Source organism: Pseudonaja textilis, chromosome 3 (genome assembly GCF_049901715.1).
Source record: "Pseudonaja textilis isolate UNSWEBS1 chromosome 3, rPseTex1.2, whole genome shotgun sequence".
Lineage (NCBI taxonomy): Eukaryota > Metazoa > Chordata > Lepidosauria > Squamata > Elapidae > Pseudonaja > Pseudonaja textilis.
Genome location: NC_141992.1, coordinates 78,742,899 through 78,761,528, shown reverse-complemented (window position 1 = coordinate 78,761,528; position 18,630 = coordinate 78,742,899). Strand labels below are relative to the sequence as shown.

At 39.7% G+C, this 18,630-nt stretch overlaps 1 protein-coding gene across 1 annotated transcript in view; it reads left to right on the top strand.

Annotated features, from left to right (window-relative positions):
* Positions 1-18,630, top strand: part of SNX7 (sorting nexin 7) — a 57,231-nt gene that overhangs the window by 23,739 nt on the left and 14,862 nt on the right. Inside the window, exons 5-8 of the mRNA XM_026700333.2 lie at positions 2,287-2,491; positions 5,837-6,036; positions 8,924-9,010; positions 14,233-14,385. Coding sequence (XP_026556118.1) covers positions 2,287-2,491; positions 5,837-6,036; positions 8,924-9,010; positions 14,233-14,385 — 645 coding nt within the window. The remainder of the gene's footprint in view (positions 1-2,286; positions 2,492-5,836; positions 6,037-8,923; positions 9,011-14,232; positions 14,386-18,630) is intronic.

Here is an 18,630-nt window from a genome sequence, read left to right as displayed (position 1 = left end):
GTATTAGCTCAGTGATGGCGAACCTTTTTGGCACTGAGTGCCCAAACTGGAACACGCATGTGTACACCAGAACACCAGAAACCAAAAACCAGCTGGCTGGTGTGCATGTGCATGCCAGCCAGCTGGTCTTTGTTTGCGCCGGAGCACTGGAAACCTGAAGACCAACTGGCCAGCATGCGCATGTGTGCCGACCAGCTGGTCTTCAGGTTTCCAGTGCATGCAAATACCATTTGGCCGGTGTACATGCACAAGCTGGAAACCAGAAGATCAGCTGGTGATGGCTCACGTGCCCACGGAGAGGGCTCTGGGTGCCACTTCTGGCATGCGTGCCATAGGTTTGCCATCACGGGACTAGCTCTATACCCGTGCTTCGCTATGAAACTATGTAATCAGGCTTAGTTTTGGGGGAGGAAAATAAGGGGAAAAAAATCATGCCTCTGCCTACCAGTATCCATCGGTATTCATCTGGCTAGCATCCTGTCAGTGTGTGAGAGAGTTGAGGGCTGTTTGGAAACTGAAGCAGTCTTTGCTGTGTGAGCAAGGAGTCTGGGTGTAGCTAAGCTCAACTCGTACTAAAGTTGCTTGCTACTCAAAAACTGAAACTCCTCTGTTTGTATTTTGCATTTCGAACAGATTTCTTTTCAGGTGGGGAGGGGGAATAGAACTCCTTAGCATCAGAGTGTGTTAATAATAATATACGAAATACTAATGCTCTGATGGTCATTTCAGATAAATCCTTTCTTAGTGAGCACCTAGGAGCCAAGAGGAACATACATGCCAAATTTCAAGTTTGTAGGCTTTATGGTTCTGGAGATTTTGTGATGATGCATGAGTCGTATTTCGCTTTTTTATATATATAGATGGTGCTAACTAGGAAACCCATCCCACTAAGAGCTGCCCAAATACTCTCCTTGCAAAGATCTTCCCTTTAGTTTTTCCCTTCTCACTTTCTTCTTTCTCCTTGACTGGTAGAATCCATTTGGTTTTTTACTTAGATTTTTAACCTGCCTTTTCTTTCATGTACAGGTAGTCTTTGACTAACAAGAGTTAATTTAGTGACCATTCGCAGTTACAACAGCACTGAAAAAAGTGGCTTATAACCATTTTTCACACTTATGACCTTTGCAGTATCCCCATGGTTACGTGATCAAAATTCAGACGCTTGACAACTGACTCATACTTACCATGGTTGCAGAGTCCTGGTATCATGTGATTCACCTTTTGTGACCTAACAAGCAAAAATGAAGGGCGAAGCCAGATTCATTTAATAACCATTTGCTAACTTAACAACTGCAAAGATTCACTTAACAACTGTGGCATGAAAGGTCATAAAATGGAGCAAATCTCTCACTTAGCAACATAAATTTTAGGCTCAATTGTAGTCGTAGGTTGAGGACTACCTGTATACTTTCAGGGGGTGAAATTACCAATATTGCTTCTTCCTTCTATTTTCCCCACAACAACAATTCTGAGATATGAATTGAACTGAGTGACCGTAAGTCACCCAACTGGCCTTCATAGCTGAAGGAAGACTGGAAATCACCGTTTCATGGTTTCTATGCCAGCACCTTCACCACTACACCAAATTTACCCTCTTTCCTCCCTTGTTGCTATTTTCCCCTCCTGGCCTATATTCTCACAAGGGGTTGGCCAGAAGCTCAATACAGTCAAAATGGAAAACAGTGGCTGTGTTTACATGTAACACGAAGGCAGGTTATGGCATTAGAGTCATGAGCTGCATTTATGCACTCAGCTTTCAGTGTAGTTTCAGGTATTGCGATGGAACAGTGATGGCGAATCTTTTTCTTGTGGTGTGCCAAAAGTGCGCGCATGCCAGCACCCACAATGCAATGCACCCCACTGCGTATGTACGTGCAAACCCCCCGCTGTTCCCCTTATCTGCACTGCGCATGCACACGCCTCCCCGCTGATTTTTGGCCGGTTTGAGGTCTTTTTTGGCCTCCCAGAGGCTCTGTGTCATATGCATAATTATGTATTTATTTATATTTTTGTCATGTTTATGTAGTGTATATTTGGAGGTGGTGACCCTTTGAGAGCTGTATGCAACAGAATTTCAGTTTTAATGTATGCTGATTACTGTATTTTTAAAGTGACAAAGTTATTCAAAGTTGGTGAAGCACATAGGCCTGCTATGTGTGACCTCCGTATTGTTTGAGATTGTGCTAGGGGTTTTGCTGTGGAGGTGGGCTTTCATTCCATTAAATCGATTGTACAATAAGAGCCATTGATCCATCTTGAAATTGGATTTCCTCCTTTAATTTTTAGGAACTTTCATCTCACCGGAAGCAGGGCCCTGGCTTACTTAGCAGAATGGGACAAACAGTCAAGGCAGTGGCTTCATCGATGCGTGGCAGTGCTGTGAAAAACCGCCCGGAAATATTTACAGAAATGAGTGATTACGTGGATGTGTTTAACCAGAAAATCAATCTATTGAACAAAATCTCCCACCGAGTTTACAAAGAAAAAAAAGGTTAGTGAAGGAGGGAGAGGGGGGAAGGCAAAATTAATCCTGGGATATAGATTGACCATGTTTCCCCCTGTCAAATTTTAGAACTTTATAGCAAAACAAGATAAACCTATACCTTTTTTTTCCTCCACCATTTGGCGCACTTCACAAATGGAAAATCACAAGGAATACTTTTTCTCTGTGAAATAATTCCTGCAGAACCATTGGATTTTAATAGCTTTGACACTGACATCTTAAAAATGGAAGAAGTTAGCAGCTGCTCCTGTAAGTCCTGAACTTGTGTGTAAGGATGGAAGTTAGGATCACCCTTAACCCTCATAGCTATTTGCTGTCCCAGGCAGATACATCTCTCACACCAATTCATCTAATGCCCATTCGCCTGGCTACTTGGCTAATCACTCAGAGCTTTTTTTAAAAAAAGAAAGAAAGAAAGAAAGAAAGAAAGAAAGAAAGAAAGAAAGAAAGAAAGAAAGAAAGAAAGAAAGAAAGAAAGAAAGAAAGAAAGAAAGAAAGAAAGAAAAGGGGATTGTCAGCTCCAGTGGGGAGAGCAATTAAGAATATGGGTGATATTTTCAGAAAGATACATGGCCAACTGCATGGATTAACTTGGCCTTGTTTTCCAATCTGTTTCCCAAGCCGCTGAATGTTAAAATCCATCGATATAATTTTTCTCCCTAAAAGGACAACGTTTAAGAGGATTGCAGCTTGGGGAAAAAAAGAATTGGCTTTTCTTTCGTTATGTGTTGTAGCCCCCAGAAAAATCCACCCACCTACCAGATTGCTTTTTAGATTACAGGTTTCAGATTTAAAATTTTAGGCTGGTGCCAGTAAAAGGAAGTTTCCTAAAGAAAAATGCTGTATTTGTGTGAGTAAACAAGGGAGCAGGTGGATTTTCAGCACAGAAATGAAGCAGAAGATGCTTAATTTTCTCTTCCCTTAACACTGAGATCCCCTAAATATTCCTTACAATTCCTTACATGGTAATTAAGCTTAGGGAGAAAAAAACACAGTTTCTAATGATGCCAAATGGATAGTATTTTCAATTCTTAATTGCCAGGAAGAGGGTTGTTGCCTTGTAGTTATATCCACATGCATGTAGCAATTATATACATTGCCTTCAGCCTGTGAATAAAAAGCCAATATATACAACTAAAGAATAAGTAAAGTAAATTTTAAGAAGGAAAATATTGAGAGCAATGTATAAGAAGTTTTTCCAGAAAGTGACCTTGCATTTTGTCCATGGTCAAAGGCACGGTGTCCTTTTTTTTTTTTTAAAAAAAAAAAGCTTTTTTTGTTAAAAAAATTAACAGATGGTTCAGGACTACTGTATCATTAAAAGCCATCCCTCTCAGGAAAAAGCATTTTACCAGGCTCGGAGCAATAATCGTGCCAATGGTTTAACAAGAAAAAGTTGTTTTCTGAATTCTGAGCTGTGGAGAAACCTGTGGCACAGAGGCCACACTCACAGTGTAAGGACTTGGCAGTCAGCCTTGTCAATCCTGGAAAAGGGGAGGGGAAATAGTGCCCGGAGGTTGTTATGGAAGCCAATATGAGATACAAAAAGGCAATCCAGGAGTTCTGTAGGATCTTAAGGGCAAATTAACAGGGTTATCAGTGCATACATTTTTTTGTGAGCAGGTTTTTATTTTGGGTACATGAATGATGTTAAATGTTCTGTCTGCATACCCTTAATATAGCTCCTTTAAATAATTTTTTTATCATTTATATACTGTTTTTCAGATTTTTTAAAAAGTGCTTCAGGCACAATATTTTAATAATTCTTAAAATGGATTTTATATAGCAATTCAAATTCTGGGCTACTAGCATTTCCGTAGTTCATAATACATTTTGAATGCAAAAGCAAAAGGTTTTTTTTAAAATGTAAAGCTGACTTAAACTTGCATCCATATGTTTAATTATCCTTAAATGGAAATCTGTTGCTAACTGATGTTTTGGTAAGATGGCCCTAAATTTCTTAATTCATTCATTCAATTTACGCTGCCTGGTGGCAACTCTAGGTGGCTTAGAATCATTACAAATCAATAGAAATGTTAAAACAATAAATAGTGACATTAAATTAGTTAAAATAGACAAAGATGTGAAGGAAGGGAGAAAAATGCAGGTAATCTTCACTTAATGACCAAAATTAGGACTGGAACTCTGTTGCTAAGCAGTGCAGTTGTTGAGTGAAATATCCTGTGACTGTACCAGACTTAAAACAACTGTTTAGCTGTAGTCATTAAGCAAACTATCCAGGTCATTAAGTGAGACATTTTGTTAAAACAATTTTATTGTTTTTTTAACAAACAAACAAACAGACAAAACATAAACATTTTGTGATCATAATTTGTGATTTTACTACCAACTTTTCCATTAACTTTGCTTGCTGTGAAGCCCACAAATGGTGATCACATGATTACAGACTGCTGTGACATTAATAAATGCGTACCAATTGTGAAGTGTCTACATCACAGTTTCCTGACCCTGGGTCACTGTGATAGTTGTAAGTTTGAGGGCCTGTCATAAAGATACTTCGTCATCACCAATGTAACTTCAAACATTTGCTAAACAAGACCTGTACCTGTCTCTACTATTGAACTCTGATTCCACATGAAGAGCCGTGGTGGCACAGAGGTTAGAATGCAGTACTGCCAGCTACTTCTCCTTGCTGCCAGCTGTCAACAGTTCAATTCTGACCTGCTCAAGGTTGACTCAGCCTTCCAAGGTCGGTAAAATGAGAACTCAGATTGTTGGGAGCAATAGGCTGACTCTGTAAACCGCTTAGCTGTAAAGCAGTATATAAGTCTAAGTGCCATTGCTACTGCTATATGCCAGAATTTCAGATTATAGTGCAGATAGCCTTGACGTACGAACACAATTGAGCCCAAAATTTCTATCGTGAGTGAGACATTTGTTAAGTGAGCTTTGCCCCGTTTAACAACCTTTCTTGCCACCGTTGTTAGGTGAATTAATGCAGTTGATAAGAGAGTAACCCGGCTGTTAAGTGAATCTGGCTTCCCTGTTGAGTTTACTTGTCAAAAGGTTGTAAAAGTTGGTCACATGACCTGGGGACCCAAGTATGGTCCTAAGCGTGAGCCAGTTGCCAAGCACCTGAATTTTGATCACATGACGATGATCATGGGGATGCTACAAAGGTGGTGACTCTGAAAAATGGTCATATGTTTTTTCAGTGCCATTGTAATGTTGAATGGTCATTAAAAGAACTGTTATAAGTTCTGTATTCTTCAGAAAGAGCTTCTGTTTAAAGCACTGTTTATTTATGATAATTGCTTGGGAGATTGTTTATGAAGTTCTGAGTGTATTCCCCCCCCCTTTTTTTTTCCCAAGACTATTTTAATGAAATGAAGGAATTTGGTCCAATTCACACACTCTGGTCTGCTTCGGAAGAAGATCTGGAAGATACATTAAAAGGAATGGCTACAGGCATCGACCAGTGTTGCAAAGCTGCAGACAAATGGATGGTGGCTCTGTCCGAAAGCTTTTTCCCTGTTATAAATGAATATTTGCTTTATAATGAAATATTGATGGTAAGTTGGGTTGGAAGCTCTTAAACAGCTCAGTTTCCTCTGATGTCATTGATGCAATGGATGTTCTCATGAGATGCCGGTTGCTTTCTTAGTCGGGCTAATAGTGCAGCCCTGCAAGAAAGGGTTATGTTGTATTTTATTTTCCTGCATTGATGCCTGTGTACCTTCCTGCAAAATACACCTTTTTCTTCTCTTAACTATACATGATTTATGGATCCCTAGAGAGAAAATGGCAAGAAGGCGAGAAAGAGCCATTATTATAAAGCTAGTTAGTTTGAGGGAGGTGTGTGATGACCCGGGGCATGGCAGAAAAGGAACAAAGTCACAAAAGTAGGTAAAGTCCCTTTAATACCTCCAACTTGGCCCCCAATGTCCAGTTATCTTCGGCTGGAGAAAAACCTCTCCCAAGAACAGTCTTTAAAGGGAAGAAATTCAGTCTGAACCCAAAGTACATATAAATTATAAATAAAAACCAACACAAACCACACTGCAGTAATTAATGAGACAGGGCGGGATAACGAGTTGCAGACTTCAAAAGATAACAAAACACACACAGTTGGGAGGACGCCAGAACCCAGATAAGACGTGACAAACAAAGATAATTCACGCTTTGCTTCCAGCAAGGTGCTGTGCGCAAACGCCCTTTTAAAATCCTGTTTTCCCAGCTGCAGCTAATGAAGGGAATCAAGGCCCTTTTCTCCCAAGTAACTCACATTGCTCCCTTTTCCGTTCCTTCCTGAGTGCCCTAGGATGAAGAGGGGGTGGCCCTGGGTCTTCCTCTGAATGCCCAGCCGGACTGTGCCCTTCCCCAGTTTCTTCCACAGCCACCGGAACCACACTCCCACCTCCTGTCAGCTGCTCAACCTCCCCCTCAGAATCAGATTCCAAAGGGCATGACAAGGTGTATCAATGATTGTTTTGCAAGTAGCAAGGATTGTTTTAACAATAGAATATTACAGGTTTCCAGAGTATATAAGTCTTCACGTTTGAACTCCCTTCTGCATGAGATGGCTAGGTAACTATGTTTGAAAAGACGGAATTCCATTTGAATTGAGGGACATTTTAACTCACAGAAAGAATATCTCTAGACATTTGTAGTTTCAAAGTACGTTATAAACAATGTTGGGATTCAAATAATTTTAACAACTGTTTCGCCCAGGATCAGATTGGCTGTCTTGGGAGGTGTGGCCCATCCCCATCCTCCGGCTCTGCCGCACATGCGGGACGAGCCTCCCACGATTGCCAACCTGACCCAGGGCAAACCGGTTGTTAAATTACCTCCACCCCCACCCCCACTATTACAGTGAATCCTGGGCACTGCACTGCAATGGAGAAATGGGAAACGTAGCGGCCAGCCTGAGGGAAGAAGGAAGAGCAGGGAGAAAAAAGAGGAAAAGTGGCCTTCTCCTTCCCTCACACCGGCCACTCCATTGTCCGTTTCTCCATTTCAGCACAGCACTCAGGATCCACTTTGATAGTGGGGGATGGGGGTGGAGGGGATGTAATTTTTAACAAGTGGTTTGCTTGAACCGGTGCAAACCGGCTGAATCCCACCACTGGTTATAAACCTACTTTTGTATGGGTCTCTACAAGGAATGCAGTTTTTCATAGTTCCTCAGTTCAGTGAGAAATAAGTAAAAGAAATCCAGATGGAAAGACTCCGTAGCAGATTTTTTTTAAAGTCTACAATGGCTCAGCATCCCTCCTACTCCCAGACCTGGGGAAATAGGTAGAGTTTCAGCAACTTTCTGAGTATCATTTGGTGGGAACAGCCGTATGGATCTCTGATGGGATGCTCTTCCATGGTGGGCAACATGACAGAAAGTAAATAACATACAGGATAAGCAGCAGCTAATGGAGATACAGTGGTCCTTCAGATACAGGGTCCTTAAGGCCCTGTGGGATACACTTGAAAAATTTGTTTAATAGATAACTGACAGAAGTATTACTATTGCCCTGGTTCAGCTGTCGTGTGCATGGTGACTTAGTTCAGCAAATAGAAATGACCACGTTTAGGAGACATTTTCAGTTGACATTTAGATAATGCAATAAAATTCCTTCACCCAAACAGTTCTCCTAATGAAGACTGCAGAAGCCTACTGAGATTAGGAGAGTCAGACAGGAAGAGGAATGCAGAGGTTGATTTCGGGTCATATTCTGTACGGCTTCTACTACAGGATGGAGGATAGGTGGGCAAACCAAGGGGAACAGCAGAATGTCAGTAGTTTCAATAGGACTTTACCAAAAGAGCCACCTTATGGAGGAGACTTGGTGGAAACCATCTCGGGATGAGTTGAACAAAGTCCAAAGAAACATCTGTGTGGCCCATTAGAATTAAATTTGATGGGACCCCTACCTTGTGCCAGGTTGTCTGATTAATTGCAGGGAATGTGAGATGAGAAATTAAAGGATGTTATTGCATTTGTTAGACCCTTAAACTCCCCCTCAGCCACACAATTAGGCTGCATTTGGTGCAGGCAGGGGGTGGCTCATCCTTCCATTAACACAGCTTCTCAGTTTCATTTCTTTTCCATTCTATTCTGTTGACAGCTGCAAGGCTTGCATTCAGCTGTAGGTTCTCATAGTGGGGAGCAGGCAGTAGCACTCATTTAATAAATGTCATTTTTCCTTCAGAAGGAAGGGGGGGGGGAAGCACAGCTCTTTATGGACCCACTTGTACCAATGCGACAATAAAGCTTTTAGCCTCTCCTATCAAGCAGACAGAAAATGACATCCAGGAAAGCTCAGAAACTTAGTGTTACATATAAGAGAGTTGTGGACCCCAAATCTCTTTCTTCCCCATTTTGACTCTAACACAAGCCAAGAGTTCTCAGGATTACTTGTTGAAAATTTCTGATGCATTTCTTTCTGTTATTTCATATTTCAGGGTGTTCTGAAAAGAAGGGACCAGATCCAAGCAGAACTGGATTCCAAAACGGATGCTATGTATAATAAAAAGGCTGAAAATGGCCTGGTAAGCAATTGAAAATAAAATGGCAAATTTTTATTGCTATAATCAAATCTAGATTATACCGCAGGTTATTGTCACTTTCCCCTATGTGTTATATTCCCATTGTGCTCTTTATGAGCTACTCAAGGCTGCTATCCTTTTGGCAGATTTGTAGGTACATGAAGAAAGTCAACCTTGAATGTTACCCTACGAGTACAAAAAGCTGTACAGAGACAGAATGTGGAGTTGAGTAATGTACGTGTTCTGAAAAAGCAGTTGGCAGAGTCCTCAGCCCACACTCTGGATTGCTTTGGAGGAAAGATGGAAGACCATCTGTTAAATATTCCTCTGCCCACAACATTCTCTGTACTGATAAAATGTGCAGTTATAGGATAGGGTTGGCTTAGTCCCTGTCACAAGGCACCCACAGAAATGGCTGCTGCTGTCAAAATGACAAAAACAGCATCATGTTTCAAGCTTTTACAACAATTTGGTGCATCATCCAACATTGCGGTGTATATTAACAAAAGAGTTGGGGACATCATAATATTGCTGAAAGCAGTTTAACCCCTCACAAGCCTCCACTCCGAATTGTAAGTATGAGAATTTATTGAGGCATGCTACGTGATGCTAGATTTCTCAGTGATAATACCAGGCAGTCCTTGACTTACGGTCTTTTAAGAATCTTTTCCAGTCACAGCAGCTCAGAAAGGGTGTTTTACAATAAGGTTGCAGGAAGGTTGAAAGCTGCTGCCACCTGCTGAAGGATTTTCACTCCTCTCCGTGCACCAGAGTGGAGGAAAGTCAGGCTGAAAAAAACAAAAGGATTCAGGACCCATTTTGTTTCTCCAGCCCAGCATGGGAGTTCCCTTCTCCCCACTTGTCAGAACGGACAAGAGGAAGCAATGTTTCACATAGCAAATTAATGTATAGGTTTTTTACCCTAAGACCATGATGACGAACCTATGGCACGCAGAGCCACTTCTGCCGGCACGCAGGAGGTCGCCCGGAAGAGCTCCACTGCGCATGTGCACGTGCGCCCCGCCAGCCAGCTGATTGTCGAGTATCTGCTGCACATGTGCGGGGAGATGCATGTGGGGTAGATATGCACACATGCGCAGAGCCGTATGATGCAGGGGGGTTGTGCGTGCATGCGCAGAGGCACGCAGTGCGCATGCAGGGGCTCATACATGCGCAGGGACGGAGGGAGTCACGCATGCATTGCATCATGGGTGCAAGCACGCAAGCGGACTTTTGGCACACAACGTGGAAAAGGTCAGCCATCACTGCCCTAAGATATGGTTATAGCTACTACCTTGATTGAAAAGTTTTGAAAAGGAGGTCTAATAAATTCTTAGCTGACAGGTCTAGGAAGGGCTGTTGGGCTTAAAGTCTCAATTGAATTTCTAGTTTCTGGACAGAGCATATATCTGACAAGGCAAAAATAACTCATCAACAACTATAAAGGATCCAAATGACAGCTTGATTGATCCAAAGTTTGCAGACGATAGTAAGTCTCTTGCATATAGAAGTGCCAAGAGACACAAGGTCACATAGATCTTATTAAGGAAGTTGATGAAAGATAGTTCAAGCATTCCCACATACATTCATTTGATTGATGAATTCTTTTAGAAGGCTGCCCAACTCCATAACATCCTGGTCATCGTACAATATTAACAGTACTAGAAAAAAAAAAGGGAGGGGGGAGGCAAGAAAAAATGTAGGTACTGAAAAAGAAAATAATTAGTTCACAGGAAATTATTTTTCTGTATGTGGTTTTTTTTTTTCTCACTTTTACCAGATATAGTGAGAATTGCTTTACAACTTATATGAAACCCAAGGGAGATACAGGTATCTCTCATGGTATCAAAACATTTCTGGAAAGAAAACATAGCAATTTGTGATGACCAAGTTGAGCTAGGGCTTTCAATGTTATTCTAAAACGTGGACCTAGCCAATAAAAACAAGAAAATACAGCAGCAAATGTCTTTGAACTTTGCCCTACCCCGAGGCATGGACTTTGTATTTATTAGCCACTAACAGCTCAGATTGCCATAATAAAAAGAAAAATCGGTTCTGAAGGATATTGCAGGAGAGGCAGAGAGGAAAGCATTTAAGAATTTAAAAGAAAAATGCAGCAATATATTACTATAGTTATATACATTGAAACGAATACTAATACCCAAAATTGATAAGCTCAATTTGGACAATTAATGTAAAGCAGATACAAAAAAAGAAACTAATTTTTGATCATAAACATGTTATTTCAGGATCAGTTGTCATCTAAGCTTTTTGCTTAGATTAATTTGCTTAGGTTAATTTTGCTCAATTAATCTGGTAATTAAAGACATAAAGATAGTTAAGTATAATTGAAATTCCTAACTGGCAAACTATAACCAAAACCCTGTTATATAACGGGGCCGCAGTGCCTCGTGTGGGTAGGATCCACTTCAGCAGTTCAAAACCCAAGAGAAGCTGCATGATGGAATGAGCTCCTAACAATTTGAAAGCATCTAGCCCTGTTTTGTCACTTCCTGTTTTCCCCCAAAAAATGGAAGTGACAAAATGGGGCTACATTTTGGCCTGCAAAGCTTGTAGAAGCCTGCGGAAGCCTTCTTCTAGCCTTTGGGAGGCCAAAAAAGGCCTCAAACCAGACGAAAATATAGCTGTGAGATGTGCACATGTGCAGTGAGGTAAGTTTGCCTGCAGCTAGCGTGCCGGCACAAATGGGTCTGCGTGCCAACTGTGGCACCCGTGCCATAGGTTCGTCATCACAAACCTAAGCTAAGTCAATGGGAAAGCCAGATTCACTTAACAATGGTGTTGCTAACATCAATTGCAGTGATTCACTTAACAACTGTGGCAAGAAGATCGTAAGATGGGGCAAAACTCAACAAATGTCTCACTTAACAACAGAAATTTTGGTCTCAATTATGGTTGTAAGTCGAGGACTACCTGTAGAAGATGATGCTTTTCTCCATATTGCGTATGAGAAGTTTGCAGCCCCTTACAAGATAAAAGATGTGAAGATGGGAATATACTTTTATTGATCCCTCCATTCTGAATCTTCCCCTTTCCCTTACTTAGACTGCTCTCTGGTTGGTCTTTATGAATTCTACACAACTGTCCAGTTGAGTTCACCTCTGAAACTGAGACCTAGAAATCAAGTTGACAGTGAATGACACGGCCCCAAATTTTATTTGAAGAGCATTTGTGCAAAACAAACAGAATTGCAAAGATGAAAATGCATTGTCTTTGAATTGGACGTAAAATTGACCCTATGGAGAGTACAACTATGATTTCTAACAAAGCAGTTCTGATTAGAGTTGTCGTGGAAGAAATGCAATAGCTGTATTCTTGAAGTCTATAATATGGGTTTATTTTCAGGATACCCCTTTTAGGATCTTTTGTCTGCTGTCTTCTTTCTTTCTTTCTTTCTTTCTTTCTTTCTTTCTTTCTTTCTTTCTTTCTTTCTTTCTTTCTTTCTTTCTTTATACTTGCAAAGTGTTAACATTGATAGACTATTGAATTTGGATCAGAGATATAGTTCAGAATCTTGGCTCAGACATGGAAGTTTGGAAGTAATCACAGGATAATCACAGGAGGCTGAATCAAATTTTTAGTATCGCTCATAATTTCTGGAATGAATTAGTGGTATGATTTGCACACAATAGAATGCCATAATAGTTTTACATATACTGTATCACTAGACCTAGAGATCACAGTTATGGTATAATTGGACTGAAATCAAATGAACTCTGTTGTTTCAGATGAAATGGCATTTGGCATAATGTAAGAGTGACTGACAAATTATTTGCAGATTACACTTTTAAAGAATTGTTTTTTATTTATAAAATCTATATGCCATCCATCTCATTGTAAGGTGTGTAAGTCACTGTGCACCTTACAACCAATAAACAGCTAAATACAGTATAAATATAATTAAAATTAAGGGTTATATAAAAGCAAAGACCACTTGGACGGATAACACAAAAGTGAGGTTTTCTTATTCCATCAACCACCTCAAGCAAGGAGCGCCTTCAACGGGGCCCCAAGGCAACTGGCCAAACTAGAAGGCCAGGATTACAAACAAATCCCATCTCTGATGGTAGAATGTTCCATAGGCCGGAGCCACAGCAGAAAAGACTCTCCTTGACCCCTGCAGCTGAAATTCCTTAACATATGTAGTCCACAGGAAGCTTCTTCTGTTGAAGGGAGTCTCATTGGAACAAGATGGCACCACAGATATCCTGGGCCATGCCATAAAGCGCTTTAAAGGTAATGACCATTACCTTGAGTTGGACTGAGAAGTAAACTTGTAACCAATGTAGCTCACGCAATAGCAGTATTATATACATCTCCTCCAGAATAGTCCATTGCCACTGCATTCTATACTAGCTGTAGCTTCCAAATACTTTTCAAACGTAGCCCCGTGTGGAGCACATTGCAGATGGACAGAGCATGGATGTCCTTCCTGCAAGGACCATGTAATCTGAAATTCAACAAAAGGATACATCACAAGGAGAGTCCGATCTAGACAGGCTAAACAGAAAAGCTACGTTTATTTCATTCTGGAGCCATTCCTCCAAGCCAGTGAAGAAACCAGAGATGCTCAAAGGGCTTGGTCATGCAGCTCTTTCCCCCAACCCTGATCATGCCCAGAAAATTTCAGACCCCAAAGATCTCATCAGGTCTTCAAAGATGCCTTGAGCAGTAAATCCAAAGGAGATTTAAGAACAATAAACTACATTGTACAAGTACAGGTAAAGTAGGCAGTTGGGAAGTACGAGATTTTAAAAGAGGCTTCCACCTTCATACTGGGGAAAGCTAACCTGCTCAATTTTTGACAAGTCCTGTTGCTCTTAAAAGCCAGGAACCCTGCCAGGAAACAAACAAACAATCTCTACAGGGATTCGCTGTTGCCCTTTCTGAACTAAGAGTGCCTCTACAAAAGAAATAACACTCCACTGCAGCTGCAAACAATAGGAGGTAGTCAATAGCAATAGGTAAGCAGTCTCAGGAAATCTCGTCAAGCATTACAGATCTGCTTAGTGATAGATCATTGATAAACTTCTAAGGAACCCCACAGTTTCCCAGAGGAAAATAGGTTGGAGAAAAGGAGACCCGACTTCCTTCTTGGAACGGAGCAAGATCCTTGTAACGATGCTATTAACGTTCCTTTCCTGATGTTGATATTATCTCCAAACTTGACTTTCGTCTAATGTGGGTTTTGTTTTGTTTTTTAGTTGCCTGAAGAGATTGGAAAACTAGAAGATAAATTAGAGTGTGCCAATAACGCTCTGCAAGCGGATTGGGATAGATGGAAGCACAGCCTGCGTCTCGATATGAAAGCAGCATTTGGCACTATGGCAGAAAATAATCTCCGCTATTATGAAGAGGTAAAACAGCTTTTTAAAAACGATAGCCAATTGTGTGATGTCTTTATATGGTTTGCTTCTAAAAAGAAGCATTTAAAAATAGAGTTGTTTCTTTTGTGTTCTTAGATGCACTTCAGAGTCAGCTGTATGCACACACGCAAACACATATTGCTTTTAAGATCTCCATCAACAGAGGGCAGTCTTGATTTAAAAAGCACAAAGCATCTTTATTTATATATTTAATTCTTTGCTTAATTCAAGGAAGCTTCAGGATAGGAGAGTTTTGCTTTCTCGGGCTGTGGAAGAAAAGACTGCCAGATCTGATCAGCAGATTAATCCCCTATCTCTTTAAAAGATGAGTCAGAGGGGCAATTTTGAATCAATAGAGACATATTTTAATCAGCATTAAAATTAGAAAGTAGCCTGAAGATTGAAAGTAGAGCTGTCATCTGCCTTGCCCTCATATTATCAAGCTAATCAAGTCTTGTTGGTGCTTAATCTCCTCACAAAGTAACATTTCCAAAATACTGAAGGATAAGCAGTTTTCAAGTCAGCAAGGGTATATAAATGAGAGATACGCTACTTTGATTTCCTTGAAAGCAATGTTTGCACAGACATTGTCTATAAACCAGCAATCTGGGTTATTGGGAACAAGCTATGTGTCAGTGGGACAAACAGCTGCTTTATTCACACTTTCCTGCAAAACCAACCCTTTAAACAAGCCAGAAATGAAAAGTGGCTTTTTATTCTGTACTTGTAGAGCCAATATAATGAAGATTACAGTAGAAAGGGATTATAGATCAGTTTCTAACAGTAACTATCTTAAACGGTCGACGGTAATTTTCAGTTAAATTTCATTATATTCCTAATTATGGATCCAATCCATTAAACTAAAATTTACCTCTTTGAGTATTTATTAATCCAGCGTGAAATTTTAAAAGTAAAGAGAAATTCTAAAAATAAAGAGAGGTGCTACTCTTTTTAACAAATGAAACTGAACAAATGGCAACCTCTAGTAATATCTATTGACACCCAGCTAGGTTCAGCACATTTGTATTATGCTGCAGATTTTCTGCCCTGTACTATTTATGCTCAGCAGGGTTGCTGGTATGCAACTGAATAGTTTGAACAAATGAACCCACCATACAATGTCTGAACAATCTTTCCTATTGCAAAGGCACCTAATTTTATATTATAACACATATCCTTATGGATCTTGTTAAAGAATATTGTTCTTTAACAATACTGTAGCATTTCCTCGCAGTTGAAGTTGTAACCATCTGAAACATGCTGAAAGTACACGTCTTTTCACAAGAATGTCAGTTGAAAGGCAGAGATCTGGATAATCAAAGAGTGTTTAATTATGCTGAGAAATGCATAAGGCTGAAAATCTGCTCTTGCAGATCAAAATCAAAGCATTACTCACACCAGAGGTCTTGCTGATCCTTCATATTTCCTCAGCCTCTTCCTATCCATGTGTATCTTCTCAACTGTATATTAGAGAAATGCCCCAAAGGTAATGATACAAATGTTGTGTGCTAAAAACTGTTCATGGATGTGTATTTTTTTCCTTTTTCAAGAGAAAAGATTTGCAAAACTAAGCACAGCCATTTAAGTATCTCCTTGTACTGTTGTAACTTTCCTGAGAATGCTCAACCATTCTCCTGTTTTATAATGCTACAATTACATTGTATATGGTCCTTGCCCACTTCTAACATCCATTACAATAATGTAACTACTCAAGAAAAGCAATCAGTTTTGAGCATTGCAACCACTTGTCCTCTCTTCAGTTCAGAAACCTAATGAATTCATGGCAACTATACATCTGATCACTGCACCGGATGCAAAAAATGGACTCCTATTTTTTATTCTTCTGCTATTATAATGAACTCCAAGGTGTCTGAAAAATACTGCTATATACTCCTAATATAGCAATATGAGTACTTTTTAAAGTATTTTTTTTTATTTTACTCTGAAAATTATGGTAAAACACAGGACTCCCCAAAAAGAGATTTTTTTTAACTAAAACAAAACAAAGATAGACAAAACAATAAAAGAATGTGCATTAATAAAGAGAAAAACACACACATATATATTGCCCCCACCCCCAGTTGAATAGTGATAAATATATTGGACCAATATTTGTTTTCCCCCTTGCAAAGCAGGCTCAGAATTTATAAACTTCTACCTCTACAGGTAGTCCTTACCTTTGACCACAACTGAGAGCAGAATTTCTGTTGCTAAGTCAGTTTGATCCATTTTACGACCTTTCTTGCAACAGTTGTTAAGTGAATCACTGCAGTTGTTAAGGTACTAACATGGTGGTTAAATCTGGCTTCCCCATTGACTTTGCTTGTTAGAAGGTCACAAAAGGTGATCACATGATCCTGGGACCGTGGGACACTGCAACCGTCATAAATATGAAACAATTACCAAGCATCTGAATTTTGATCATGTGACCATGAGGATGCGCCAACCGTGTGAAAAACTGTCATAAGTCACTTTTTTCAGTGTCCTTGCAACTTTAAACGTTCATTAAATGCAGGGTTATCAATTAAGAATTGCCTATAGTTGCAATCAATTTGACCTGTTATCTATTTACTGTATATAAAGGCAAATAGTTAACAGGTGAACCAGCAACAAAGTGAAACCTCAAAGCCTTCTGTTAACAATCTATTATTGTATTTAACTCACAGAAAATCTCCAAAGCTTCTTATCAACCATAAATCACCACAATCATTCTCCCTGATCTGTCCGGAATCAAATATCTTTGTTTGATTCTTAATAGTAAAAGATTTTGATTGAGAACTTTCCTAGCAATTGTGTTGTATTCCCCAAAATCATAAACCTCTGTTGTCAGTCCGTTTTCCTCAAAACATTCAGTCTAAATTGTTCTCCAGCTAGATATATTAAGTTTATTCCCCAAACAAAAAAAAAATGTTAAAAAGTTACGATATTTATGTAATTACTTACCAAGCGCACCTAAAATATATTGAAATAACCAAAATATCTTTACAATGCCTAAGGCATGTCACAACTTTTGAGCACTCCTAATGTTTGGAAATTGAAAGTTGAAAAATTTGACATGCCCTATAACCGCCAATCACTATCAGTCTGCTCAAGAAAGTCCAGTTCATCACTTATTAATTCTGTTAACTCCAAATCTGTAGAACCCATATCCCCTTCAGCTTTCTCCAACAAACTAGCAGTTTCCAAATCACGTTCTTTCTCCTTTAAATCTGCCAACAGCAGATTTAAATTCCAATGCATCCAGCTGATAGTTTGGTTTGGTCACAGTTGCTTGTGTCTGGATATCCTTTTTAGGTTGATGTATAACAATGCCTGTCAAACTCACGGCATTGCCTTGCTGTCACATGACATATCGCAACGTTTTTTTCCCTTTGTGGAGCTGGGGTGGGCGTGGCCTGCATGTGAGCATCCGGCCTATGGGCCGCCATTTTGATACCCCTGATCTAAAACCATTATTATTTTACCATTATTATTATTTAAACTTTTTGCCAAATGGGGGAAGGAGGGGTATTTTGAGATATTTGAGGTGAAATGTGGAGTTAGTTAAAATAGGACTGCTGCAATCAGTGTGAAATCTCAATGTGTCTTATGTAAGTATTGTTAAATTTTGATTTCAGCTGGAATAGGTTTCCTATTTTGTTTCATTCCATATTATAGGAAGACTTGTTTCAGTCGATAACTAGTTTGAGAAACATCAAATGATAGAGATGCTTTGCTTAGAGCTTAATTAGAAATTCAGCCTGAAAACACTTTACAAGAAAAGGCTTGCAAATAAGTTTATAAACATTACTAGCACACATAAAATGAAATCGTACCTGTAACTAAGAGCATTATAATCAAATGCATCAGCAGTTACCACACAGCCCTGGGAAAAATGTGCAGCTGTTTTATCTTTTGCAAACAGATGTGTGTTTGCAGTCCCAGATTCTCCAAAGCATTTGGACTTGAATCTGAACATTGTACAGCCCTAATAATTCCTTTAAGTTATATTTGCAACCTGTCAACTTGGTCCATGAATTTGAATGATTGATACATAATAGGGTAACTTTCATATGCTTGGATATGGTTAGCCCAACAGGCAGCAACTAGCAAAAATAGAATAGAATAGAATAGAATAGAATAGAATAGAGCAGAGCAGAACAGAACAGAACAGAACAGAACAGAACAGAATTCTTTATTGGCCAAGTGTGATTAGACACACAAGGAATTTGTTTTGGTGCAAATGCTCTCAGTGTA